General features: G+C 36.0%; 1 protein-coding gene across 3 annotated transcripts; it reads left to right on the top strand.

The window, feature by feature from the left end:
* The first annotated feature begins 30 nt into the window (after positions 1–30).
* Positions 31–6,053, top strand: LOC117328723. 3 transcript variants are annotated; one of them, XM_033886216.1, is made up of 4 exons: positions 31–1,784; positions 2,427–2,667; positions 2,774–3,842; positions 3,931–6,053. In XM_033886216.1, exon 4 carries the CDS (start codon positions 3,985–3,987, stop codon positions 4,921–4,923), a length of 939 nt encoding a protein of 312 aa, XP_033742107.1. In that variant the 5' UTR covers positions 31–1,784; positions 2,427–2,667; positions 2,774–3,842; positions 3,931–3,984; the 3' UTR covers positions 4,924–6,053. The 3 variants fall into 3 exon arrangements, with proteins under 3 accessions (XP_033742107.1, XP_033742105.1, XP_033742106.1); XM_033886214.1 differs by having other exon boundaries at positions 2,774–6,053; XM_033886215.1 differs by having other exon boundaries at positions 31–1,810; positions 2,480–2,667; positions 2,774–6,053.
* Positions 6,054–13,777: the final 7,724 nt, after the last annotated feature.

Genomic DNA, 13,777 nt, shown 5'->3' with positions numbered 1-13,777 from the left:
CGCGGAAGGATTTTAACCATGTATTCATACGCACTGATCAGTGTTAATCTGGTCAAATTCATGAGCAAATGAAACAGATTAAGTTTGGTAGTTTCATTGAGTCCAACTTGAGTAGAAATTGAAATATTTGCCTATACGCTCTTACTTGTTTTGTTCTCATGTAAATGTTTTTGTTTAATTTTTGAAACATTAAACCAAGTATTTATAGGTCACACATAATTTTCACGGCTGTGTCTTTATTTTTCTGATTCAAGCCTGATGTTATTGAGTGTTTATGATTCAAGCCTGATGTTATTGAGTGTTTATGATTCAAGCCTGATGTTATTGAGTGTTTATGATTCAAGCCTGATGTTATTGAGTGTTTATGATCAGTACAATGTCCTTGCCAGTTAATTGAATCAGGTATTGATGAGCCACTCTTTTTTTCCCTATTTTCGCTGGAAGACAATTTAGGAAATTAATTTGAATTCTCTGGTCGTCTTATCATCTTTTGTACAGGGTAGCGATCTGATATTGATAAGCTATATGTCAGGCAGATATTAAACTTCTAGAATAATTTTGACTTGAAGACCACAGTTTAGAGATGTGATTACTCACATTAATTTAGGATTCTGATGGACTGCAGGTAAACACAATGGTTACCATGGTTACAGGGTGTGACGTTCTGATCAGGTATTAATGTATTAGATTTTTGTGTGTGTAGTATTGCTGAACAATAGCAATTGTAAATAAACCTAATTTAGCGATGACTAATCCTGTTGACTTCCCTACAAACTCAGTATTTCTACCACCACAGGTGGGTGTTATTCAACTCCCAAGTCATAAAACACAAGAGTAAACTATATACAATGTATATTGTCAATAATAATGAAGAAAATTTGTTTGCTCAATAAAACATTCTTATGTCGGCATGTAATTTATGTATACACTAACAGCGTTTGTGAACACGGATGTATACAACTACTTTAGGATGCTGTGTGACCATTTTTAATTTTTTTTTTTTAACCATATAGACAAATACTAGGAAAACTTATTGAACAAAATCGTCATTGTAGATATTGATTGACTGGAGTGTTGTCGTTATAAAATTGATTGAACGGAGTGCTGTCGGTATTTAGATGGTCGTTTGTAGACTGGAGGGTTTGTGTCAAACTGTTTGATTATTCGTTTTCCTCACATCATAATGACATCTCTGTGTGATTTCATTGTATAGATAATACATTTTAATGAATGCTGTTATAGTCATGAGAATGAGATTTATGGAGTCACATGTTTGTGAATCATTTGTGTAGAAGAATAATTTATTATGTGTGTTAAGGTATAATGATGAATACAACTTTAAGTGTTATATGGTACACTATGTGTTATATGGTATTAAGATTATACTGGGTAGGATGACACGTCTTTCATGCTGTTGGAGAAGATAGCATTTCTATTGTTCCAATAATTGACATTTGTAAGTGTACAGTTTTATATGTTTGTTTCTGTTTTTGTGATGATTTCCCCTGTAAATGTTAGGAAGGGGTGGATATAGTGGAATTGGGTTGCCTGTTTAACTGTTGATGGAAGTTTGTCAATAATAATACTCTATACTCAACCAACTATTTGGAAACTTAGTACAGGAGGTACCAAGGTAATTTCTAGTACAGGAGGTACCAAGGTAATTTCTAGTACAGGAGTACCAAGGTAATTTCTAGTACAGGAGGTACCAAGGTAATTTCTAGTACAGGAGTACCAAGGTAATTTCTAGTACAGGAGTACCAAGGTAATTTCTAGTACAGGAGGTACCAAGGTAATTTCTAGTACAGGAGTACCAAGGTAATTCTAGTACAGGAGTACCAAGGTAATTTCTAGTATAGGAGGTACCAAGGTAATTTCTAGTACAGTAGGTACCAAGGTAATTTCTAGTACAGGAGTACCAAGGTAATTCTAGTACAGGAGTACCAAGGTAATTTCTAGTATAGGAGGTACCAAGGTAATTTCTAGTATAGGAGGTACCAAGGTAATTTCTAGTACAGGAGTACCAAGGTAATTTTTAATACAGGAGGTACCAAGGTAATTCTAGTATAGGAGGTACCAAGGTAATTTCTAGTACAGTAGGTACCAAGGTAATTTCTAGTACAGGAGTACCAAGGTAATTTTAGTACAGTAGGTACCGAGGTAATTTTAGTACAGTAGGTACCAAGGTAATTTCTAGTACAGTAGGTGCCAAGGTAATTTCTAGTACAGGAGGTACCAAGGTAATTTCTAGTACAGGAGTACCAAGGTAATTTCTAGTACAGGAGGTACCAAGGTAATTTCTAGTACAGTAGGTACCAAGGTAATTTCTAGTACAGGAGGTACCAAGGTAATTTCTAGTACATTAGGTGCCAAGGTAATTTCTAGTACAGGAGGTACCAAGGTAATTTCTAGTACAGTAGCTATAGGTACCAAGGTAATTTCTAGTACAGGAGTACCAAGGTAATTTCTAGTACAGGAGGTACCAAGGTAATTTCTAGTACAGGAGTACCAAGGTAATTTCTAGTACAGGAGGTACCAAGGTAATTTCTAGTACATGAGGTACCAAGGTAATTTCTAGTACAGTAGGTACCAAGGTAATTTCTAGTACAGGAGGTACCAAGGTAATTTCTAGTACAGGAGGTACCAAGGTAATTTCTAGTACAGGAGGTACCAAGGTAATTTCTAGTACAGGAGTACCAAGGTAATTTCTAGTACAGGAGTACCAAGGTAATTTCTAGTACAGGAGGTACCAAGGCAATTTCTAGTACAGGAGGTACCAAGGTAATTTTAGCCTTGTGATTTTTATTTCATTTCCAGCAAATTTTGATATAAAGGATCCTGTATTAGTTTCCATTTGTTTTCAGATTGATGAAATAAGTCTGGGAAGTTTTCATTTCACGTAACTTGATCTGGTGAGTTTCCTCAAATCAAATCAAATGGAAACTTATGGAAAACTAAACTAAGTTTAGAAAAACAGCATTAATCACATTGAAAGTGAAAATGGTGATTTTTCACTCACCGTCACATAGTATCAAAGGTGGTATTAATGTTTACTTACAGTTCTAGTTAAAGTGAAATATCCTGTATGTAAACTGGTGCTAATCACGTAGCTCCACACTATATTTCAATGTTAATTTTTGCTAAGAGTGGCTTCATCTTGTTAGGGAAGCTATATAGTTCTCAGAGTGAAGGGAAGGACACCGGATATGTTTAGGATTTTATAACCAAGGATATTAAACAATTCGAGAATAAGAGTCAATATTTCTGGCTATGTAGCTATGGCTGACTGGTGATACGAATATGACACCAGTAAGCCATATTGGCATCAAGATTTCATTGACTACTTGATAGGTTTCTGTAAGTAAATGTTTTATTGGCATTTAGACTATACTTGAATTCTCGATCCCGAGTGATACAGATGGAGGGGTTAAGGATCTGTAAATTCTCGATCCCCAGGTATAAAGACTCCATCCCCAGTGATACAGATGGAGGGGTTAAGGGATCTGTGAATTCTCGATCCCCAGTGATACAGATGGAGGGGTTAAGGATCTGTGAATTCTCGATCCCCAGGTATAAAGACTCGATCCCCAGTGATACAGATGGAGGGGTTAAGGATCTGTGAATTCTCGATCCCCAGTGATACAGATGGAGGGGTTAAGGATCTGTGAATTCTCGATCCCCAGTGATACAGATGGAGGGGTTGGGGATCTGTGAATTCTCGATCCCGAGTGATAAAGATGGAGGGGTTAAGGATCTGTGAATTCTCGATCCCCAGGGATAAAGACTCGATCCCCAGTGATACAGATGGAGGGGTTAAGGATCTGTGAATTCTCGATCCCCAGGGATAAAGACTCCATCCCGAGTGATAAAGATGAAGGGGTTAAGGATCTGTGAATTCTCGATCCCCAGGGATAAAGACTCGATCCCCAGTGATACAGATGGAGGGGTTAAGGATCTGTGAATTCTCGATCCCCAGTGATACAGATGGAAGGGTTGGGATCTGTGAATTCTCGATCCCCAGTGATACAGATGGAAGGGTTGGGATCTGTGAATTCTCGATCCCCAGGGATACAGATGGAGGGGTTGGGGACATCATGGTTGTTGAATATTTTTCTGAAGAAGTTAAAGATGGTCTGGTTTACACTTGTGTATGGTCCTGTTATCTACACAGTGACAACTCTTAATATCGGAAGGATCATTCAAGTACCCATGCACACATTTATCAGCAACTTACTGGTTCCCATCAGGTATTGTCAACTTTCTGGTTCCCATCAGGTATTGTCAACTTTCTGGTTCCCATCAGGCATTGTCAACTTTCTGGTTCCCATCAGGTATTGTCAACTTTCTGGTTCCCATCAGGCATTGTCAAATTACTGGTTCCCATCAGGCATTGTCTACTTTCTGGTTCCTATCGGGCATTGTCTCCTTTCTGGTTCCTATCGGGCATTGTCTACTTTCTGGTTCCTATCGGGCATTGTCTACTTTCTGGTTCCTATCGGGCATTGTCTACTTTCTGGTTCCTATCGGGCATTGTCTACTTTCTGGTTCCCATCAGGCATTGTCAACTTTCTGGTTCCCATCAGGCATTGTCAACTTTCTGGTTCCCATCGGGCATTGTCAACTTTCTGGTTCCCATCGGGCATTGTCAACTTTCTGGTTCCTATCGGGCATTGTCTACTTTCTGGTTCCTATCGGGCATTGTCAACTTTCTGGTTCCTATCGGGCATTGTCAACTTTCTGGTTCCCATCAGGCATTGTCAACTTTCTGGTTCCCATCAGGCATTTTCAACTTACTACTTCCCATCCGGCATTGTCAACTTACTACTTCCCATCCGGCATTTTCAACTATTACCAGGTATATTTGTTAACATAATTTTTCTGATGAGAATTGCATGTATTTGGTGCAAATACAATGTTATGTGATATTTGTGCTGTAAATTTCAAAGTATCAAGTTTGTGATCATTTAGCATAATCTGTGTTGTTTTTCCAGCAAGGAAACAAAGTGGATCAAACTCATTTTCACTTATAGTGAAACCTGCTTATTAATGAATGATGTATTACTGATTTTTATAACTGTCGCATTTTGTATTACCTGGTATTGTCTCGCAAACATTAGACGTTACTAAGGGACTGATTTTTATAACTGTCGCATTTCGTATTACCTGGTATTGTCTCGCAAACATTAGACGTTACTAAGGGACTGATTTTTATAACTGTCGCATTTCGTATTACCTGGTATTGTCTCACAAACATTAGATGTTACTAAGGGACTGATTTTTATAACTCTGTCGTATAACCTGGTATTGTCTCACGAACATTAGACGTTACTAAGGGACTGATTTTTATAACTCTGTCGTATAACCTGGTATTGTCTCACGAACATTAGACGTTACTAAGGGACTGATTTTTATAACTCTGTCGCATTTTGTATAACCTGGTATTGTCTCACGAACATTAGACGTTACTCATTGATAGGTGCCTTGTCCTCTAAGTCTGTGTGTTGATGTTGCTGTTACTTATAATTATTTGTTTACATTGTTTTTCCGCTTTTTTTTGCTTTTTTTCTTCAAAACATTTACTTAACCGACAGCTACAGTTCAGATGGATGTACCTTTCCATTGATATATTGCAATAATATGACTGCAATGAAAGCATTCACGTTTTGGCAGATTTTTCACTTCATGAACAAAATATTTGTGTTCAAGACCAAATGATGCTTATATTTTTTCTGTATGTTTATTTTGTTTGGCTTTACTTTTTCTAATGCACTATTGTTTTATTATACTCATACATGTATTTATTTCTTCATTAACTTAAGTTCAAACAATGATCAGGAGAATTCGCTGTCAACATATAGTCACAATTTGATGTATATAATTGTAACCATATACATTTTACATAGTCCATTATTCAACATAGAATATCATGCCAATTAAACATACATCTTCATTATTCATCATAGGTAACCATTTACATTATCACCATCCAATGTGTTGATCATCTACTCTGTGTTAACAAGTTGCCTTTCTAATAAAAACACATTTTGGTCAAGTCTGCGATGTTGTTATTATTTGACTACTGACATGACTATATTATGTCTCCCCATTGAATGGAGACATTCAGTGCTGGTTCTCCTTCTAACTGCTTGGAATTGGAACAAAATTTGACTGGTAGCATCCTTACGGGGTAGGGATACAAACTTGTACAAATGGTGGAGTTGACCCCCTGGGGCTGAAGGCCGGACCAAACTGGCTTAATTGATGTAAACTACTTATCTGGAACTAAGCAATGGATATCACTCATATTTATCTGGTAGCATCGTTATGGGGCGGGGATTCAAAATTGTACATGTGGTGGGGCTGAACCCTTGGGGCCAGAGGGACAGGGCCAAAAGGGATCAATTTTGCTAAAGACATATAAGCGATTTCTCTGAAACTAGGTTATGTACATCGCTGATATTTGATTGGCAGCATCCTTATTGGTTAGGGATTCAAAATTGTACAAATGGTGGGACTGACCCCCTGGAGGCCTAAGGGGCGGGGCCAAAAGTGGTCCATATGACAATATTGATATTAATGACCTCTGGAAATCAATGGTAACATCCCCAGGAGGCCGACACCCCCTCCACCATGCACTGGGGTATTTTCCCACCCCTGAAGACTTATTTCTTTTGTTTTATCTTTGAAACTATTCAGATCCCCACCCCACAACCATATAATATATTATAGCCTTGAGAGTCCAGAGATGAACACAATCCTGATGTAAAAATAGTCCCAGGGGTCGTTTCCCACCCATTGGGACTTAGTTTCTTTGAATACAATAATGTTGAATCTTGACCTCGTTTCTGGGTTATATCTTTGAAGCAGTTGAGATCCCCACAACATAATCACACATCAACAAATAAAGCTATTAGCAAATGGAAAATAACCATTATTTTTATGTTTGCTCAGAGTAATATAGACCCGCGAGGAGAAGTAACGGAGGAAAATATGGCAGCAAAGACCATGTACACATTTTCCCCAGTGGAGATTATGTAACATGCGCTTTTGGCAACAACAAAAAAAAAAAATGTGCTCAAGTGAAAACGGGGAGATCTCGTACAATTTTGAGGTTCGTTGGGTGAATCTATTTAAAACAAATAAGTAAAGAAAAAATATAGGATTTTGTATTGTCATGCCTGCTTATCGAATCATATCTTAAGGAACATTAACACGAGCATTCTCTGGATAGATACAGACATTAACCTTTTATGAGGTTCTCCATTAAATTCTGGGTGTTTGCATGCTGATGCTAGTAGCTTACTAACACCAATACATGTTTTTTAGTACACAATGTATTCCGCTTTTGTTATTTGTGTATCTGTATATATATTTTACTACAGAAACCATGGAAGGACGATTTTTGCTACCATTATTATTTATTTTCTATTCGTTCTTTGTAATTATTTAGTTTTGTTGGTTATTTAATAATTACAACAAAACACTGTACTGTCAGACTGTCCGGCAAAACGACGAGACTTCATTTCTCCCAATGGTGAAAGGTTTCCTCACAGGCGTCTGTTTCTGGTTAGCATTAATAGGAAACAAGAACTATCTTTAAATAAAAGATAAACGGCATAGTTTTAATGGTGGTGGTTATAATATAAAACTGCTGGTGAAATAAATGAACGAACTAATGTGTTTCAGCACAGATAACAAAATTATATCAGTTTGAATCATTTTTGGTGATAATAACACTGCATTTGAATCAGGATTATTATTTTATTAATGTGTCATTTGAAAAGATACATCCACTTATTCAATCTTAACTTTGTTTCGTTTTTAACTGCATTTTACATTGACCAATCACATACTTCATCTTGACCAGTAACGCCACCTGTCAATTAAACAAATATTGCCGGTTTAACAATAGCAAAAAAGGAATAATAAATAAGTACATGCATTAAAAATGAGTATTAATAAAAAAGAAAAGAAAAAATTCTCAACAGTACTCCAAAACGGAACATAAACACAAAAATACATCAATAGTATACTTGAAAAGAAAAACCGGTAACAATTTCATCATACAACAGATAATTATTACGAAATACCAGTAATAATTTCATCATACAATAGATAATTATTACGAAATACCAGTAATAATGTCATCATACCATAGCTTGTTCAGAGAACACAAAATGGTCATGTTGACACTGTCATTTCTAACTCGCGTAAATACGTGCACACAATGTCATAATATAGGGACCAAGATTTTTCCTTATCAGGAGGTGGAACAGGGAAATTATTTGCAGTGTTAAATTCTGCACAGGTGAATAAAGAAATAGAAATAGACGTTACGCTAGGAAATTATGCAATGACAGATAAACAACCGAAAACTGATTTCCTTGTTGGCTTTGCCCAAACTAGTCATGATGTTCGACTGATCCAGTATGTCAATATACAAAGGGTACATATTTTTCCACTTATCAAATCAAGATATTTAAAATTCAAGACATATCTTAGTGCACAGTGACATGTTTAAATCACCATTCGACATATAAACGTACTGTCTTGAAATGAATATTGTAGCCCTACTTATAAGTTTGATACATTTTGCTTATTTCCTTGTTGTTAAAGACGCTTTTGAACTTAACAAAGGTGTTCAACTTGTTGATTTCTACTCTCTGACACTTGGGATTTAATATAAATTGGAAGAAAGTGCAAAGACCAAACCACCTTGCCAGGTCAATCTCGGATGATTTCAACCTCCTTCTCACCGCCTTTAGCTCCCTGCACGTCAAACCTGGACTTAACATTTACCTTCCATTTCTGAAATGTCACTCTCCGCTGGTGCGTGATGGGTCTCTATACACAAAGTATACACTCTCAAAAGTTATGTCTATATCAATGCCATTCAACATTCTGACAACACCCATCCAAAATGCTAATTCACTTTTGGCTTCTTGACTATAGATAACTAGTGATCTCCAGCTTGACTGACTTTTTATGTATGGCCTTCAGCGTTCACCTTATTCTCATTTTTCCAATGTACCACTGCATGGATATGATTTGTTCCACAATACTGGCTAGCTCCCTTACCAAAGTAAAGAACGTAACAATACTTTTTCTCTTCAGTGTCTCATCCGACCTCATCCGAAACCGTTATTTAATACATACTAAATAATAAACTAATGTAAAAATACAATTTTGTTGCAACAGTTTCCCTGTATAGATGTTATTGCAAAGTCACATCATATAAAATATTTTCCCGCAAAACACATATTTAATCACTACACTACATAGCGTTTTAATTAACATAGCTATCCAAAGTAAGTGAAGATAAATTGATAATTTGATTTTGAAATACTCACCGTGTTCATCTGTGTTTCACTGTTTCTTTCGGTACGTTGTAGGGGAGTATTCGCATAAACCATACGTTGAATCCACCTGCCGTCTTCACTAATTTTATCTGCGCCCTGTATTGAAACATTGTTGCTTCAGTTCACAATATTTGGACATTTGCGCCTCACTCAAGAGACGCTGGTTTTAATTATTGGTTCCTGAAACCGTTTAAAACTAGAGAAAATAAGTCATCAATTCTATTAAGCAACATCTGTTTGGATGCCTGCACTGATATAAATGGTAACTCAACCCCCTTTGTTTGGCTGTTCATGTCGAATTATTAACTTACCGTACTGTCCTGAGTCTAGAATGTCACTCCTGGCCGACAATTACAGTCACGTTATTATTCATTGAAAATATAAATACTAACTCCTACTATATTAACAAGGTAAAATACCTTCTTCAGATAAAAATGCCACTGGCCAGGTGAAGAAGAATAAAAGATGAATGATGTCCCTAACATCACTGACGAGGCAAAGAAGGACGAACAGCTGTAAGAAATTCCTAACATCGCAGACGAGTTCTAGAAGAACGAAACAGCTATATGATATCCATAACATCGCAGACGAGTTCTAGAAGATCTAAACAGCTGTATGATATCCCTAACATCACTGACGAGGCAATGATGGACGAACAGCTGTATAATGTACCTAACAACAGTGAAGAGTTCTAGGAGAACGACACAGCTGTATGATGTCCATAACATCACTTACCAGTCCTAGAAGGACGATACAGCTGTATGAGGCCTTAACGTCACTGACGAGCCCTATAAGAACGAAACAGATGTATGATATCCCCCATCACTGGCGAGTCCTAAAAGATCTAAACAGATGTATGATATCCCTAACATCACTGACGAGTTCTAGAAGGACGATAAGCTGTATGACATCCTTATCATTACTGTCGAGCTATAGAAGAACGAAACAGCTGTATGATGCCCCAACATCACTGACGAGGCAAAGAAGAACGAACAGCTGTATGATATCCCCCAACATCACCGGCGTGTTCTAGAAGGACGGACAGCTGTATGATATCCCCCAACATCACCGGCGTGTTCTAGAAGGACGGACAGCTGTATGATATCCCCCAACATCACCGGCGTGTTCTAGAAGGACCGAAAGTACATGATGATGATGATGATGATGATGATGATGATGATGATGATGATGATATTTCTCAAGAATAGTCACTGGGCATCTATTCGGCATATCTGTATTCCCTTGTGCATTCGGCCTCCATTTTTCGTCTGTGTAAACCTCGAGAATTGCATTTTGATACGTCTTCATTATATTGTATACATGTGCGTCCATTTTTACCTTTCAGAAATTGTATCTGGGGATTAGGGCCTATTCTAAGATTTCTATGTTCCTGTCCAACACGCAAGGCTAAATTAAGTCCAAGATCATATATCAATGCGTCAAGCAATCGTTTCGGTGTGTCAGTTCCAAGAATTTTCAACTGCCAGAGTGTTTCCTCCTGTTCTTTTGTTATGACCTTTGCTTGACGTTTTTATATCCCTATTCCTTTCTAAGATAACAATTTCATTTTTTGCGGCCAATACCTTATTGAGACCGCCGAAACTTTTGCCGCCAAGGAACTTAATATTCCTCTTCCTGTGTCTACTGCAATTATTTAAAAAAGAGTATTCTCTCTATAATCGCCTCCATACACTTTTCTAATTGCTGTGATAAATTTTGAAGACTCACATTCAAATCATCCTCTTTCATGAACAATAGTTCTCACTCTACAGTAGAAATATTGGAATATGTCTTTTTTGTTTCTGTCCATTTTCCATTTTTTTAAATAGTCTTAATGCCCATATATCTTTTGCATGAGTTTTCTTTGAAACCGTTTCTTCTCATATCTCTTAAATTTTGTCATCAGTGAGAGTCGCAAAGCGGTTATTTTCATATTTTTATTATATATCATATATATGTATTACTATATACATTAGACAACTAATCCATTCTTTTCGTTGTCTATCCTATAGAACAGTGACAATAACGAGTAAGTCGTGTCCACAGAGAAGGTCGTTAATGTTAACTAACCCATCCCTCCAATGATCATAACGAGTATGGACAATATATGTAACATTCTGCGTGATCATTTTTTTTGATCGCCACCAAAGTTCTCCAACTTTAGGGACATTGATTGTCATGTTAATGTATTACGCATATCATGGATAAAACGTCTGTTAGACAAACAGGAAGCTAACTGGAAACTAATTCCAAGTTTATACTTTGAAAAGTTTGGAGATGATTATCTTTTATTCAAAATGAACACTGGTACTATAAAACTTCTGCCAAAACACCATGGAATTACAGATTTTTATTTGGATCTACTTATTGCATGGTATAAAGCTCAGTCCGATACCAATGTTAAGAAAAACTTCAGAGAAATCAAACAGCAGGTGATTTGGGGAAATAAATACATCACTTTTAATGGCAAAGCTTTATTCTTTAAACATTGATGCGATTCTGATTTAATTTATGTAAATGACATTATTGGAAAGGACGGAATTATCGATGAAAATCTTATACATCAAAAATTAACTTGCAAAAGAAATTGGATTGTGGAATTATTAACAATTAAACGCGCAATACCTAGAATTTGGTTACAGGAGCTGAAAACAGAGAACTCTAAATCAATTGTGCAGATTTTATGGAAAGAGGTCTGTCTATACAATTCTATTAAAAAGTGTGTAGTGTCATTGGCAAATTTAAATAACCATCACATTTACGCAATACTCAGAAAGGAAAAAACTTGTGATACCCTTAATTCAGTTATAAAGAAAGATATACTAAACATCGGAGAGGGGACTCACAATCTAAGAAACCTATTTCGTTTTGTCTTTAAAATGATACCTGAAAACGATGAAAAAATATTTCGCTGGAAATTGCTTCATAACATTATCCCTAACGGTATTCTGTTAAAAAGATGGCGCATTAAAGATAGCGAAAATTGTCATATTTGTAATATAAGGGATGACTACAATCATTACTTTATTGATTGTTGTTGTGTCGATCCAATTTGGCAACACATAAAGCAGTCGATGGATAGACTAGGCTACACCATTGATTTAAGAAACTTGAAATATATAGTTTTCGGCTACAAAATTACTTATAATGCATATAATGATATTAACACCCTTTTATCATTGATTGGTTTTGTAATATACAAATGGTTCCATCTCAGTGAGTCAAGAACGAAATACGTGGATATACTGCAGCTATTTAGGTACGAATTAAGAAGAAAATTGTACCTGACAGTTTACAAAAAAATGTCCCTATTACCTAACTTTCTGTAAAAGACTTGAGGTATAGTGCATACAATACATTTAAAAATAGGCAAGCATTGCTGAACTTACGTAAAATCAAAAGAAAAATTGTAACAATATAATAATTTTTTTATGATGCATTTCTTAAAAAATGTGAAAATTAAAAAATAAAATAACAAACCACTATGATGAAACGAGAATATGAAGTGTGAGCATTGTATCATTTCAATAATAAATTATGAATATTTCAATGGATATATAAATATAATAATACAATATATGTATGTATGTATGTATGTATGTATGTATGTATGTATGTGTGTATGTGTGTATGTATGAATGTATGTATGTATGTATGTATGTGCAAGTGTATGTATGTACGTATGTATGTATGTATGTGTGTGAGTGTGTGAGTGTGTGTGTGTGTGTGTGTGTGTGTGAGTGTGTGTGTGTGTGTTTGTGTGAGTGTGTGTGTGAGTGTGTGTGTGTGCGTGTGTGCGTGTGTGTGTGTGTGTGTGCATGTGTGTGCATGTGTGTATATGTGTATGTATGTAATGTGTACCATTCCCATGTTTGTAACTACATGTGTGGTGCTTATATGGGTGTATTTATATGATTGTAAGGAAATGTTAATACAAAATTAATGTAAAGAATGATAAGAAAACTGCTCACATCAATGAATTATTCTCTTATCTGAGTAAAAAAAAAAAAAAAAAAAAAAAGTTCTCCAACTTGTCCAATAAAAGTACTTTCCAGTCGAATTTTTTTTAAAGGATCAATGCTTTTCTTAATCCGCGATATTTTCAAATACTGACAAAAAGATTGTACATGTGGCATTCTCAGTCCCCCATCCTAATAAGTATTTATCATAGTATTGCTTTCTATTTTGTCGCCCTTTTTGTTCCATACAAAACCAAAAACATTTTTGCAGCTTATGAAGAAAAACATCTGACGGATCAGGCAATACTGTGAATAATTAAATAAACAACGGCAGGTCTAAAGTTTTGATTACACATATTTTACCAATTTTTGTTAATTTTCTAAGCGACCAACTTTGTAGAAGTTTTTTGTCAGTAACACTTTTGTCTTCATAGTTATCTGAAGTGATATCACTTTTCT

Source organism: Pecten maximus, chromosome 6, assembly GCF_902652985.1.
Source record: "Pecten maximus chromosome 6, xPecMax1.1, whole genome shotgun sequence".
In the NCBI taxonomy this organism is placed as follows: Eukaryota; Metazoa; Mollusca; class Bivalvia; order Pectinida; family Pectinidae; genus Pecten; species Pecten maximus.
The sequence above is the reverse complement of the archived record's forward strand: the minus strand, read 5'-3'. Positions and strand labels throughout refer to the sequence as shown.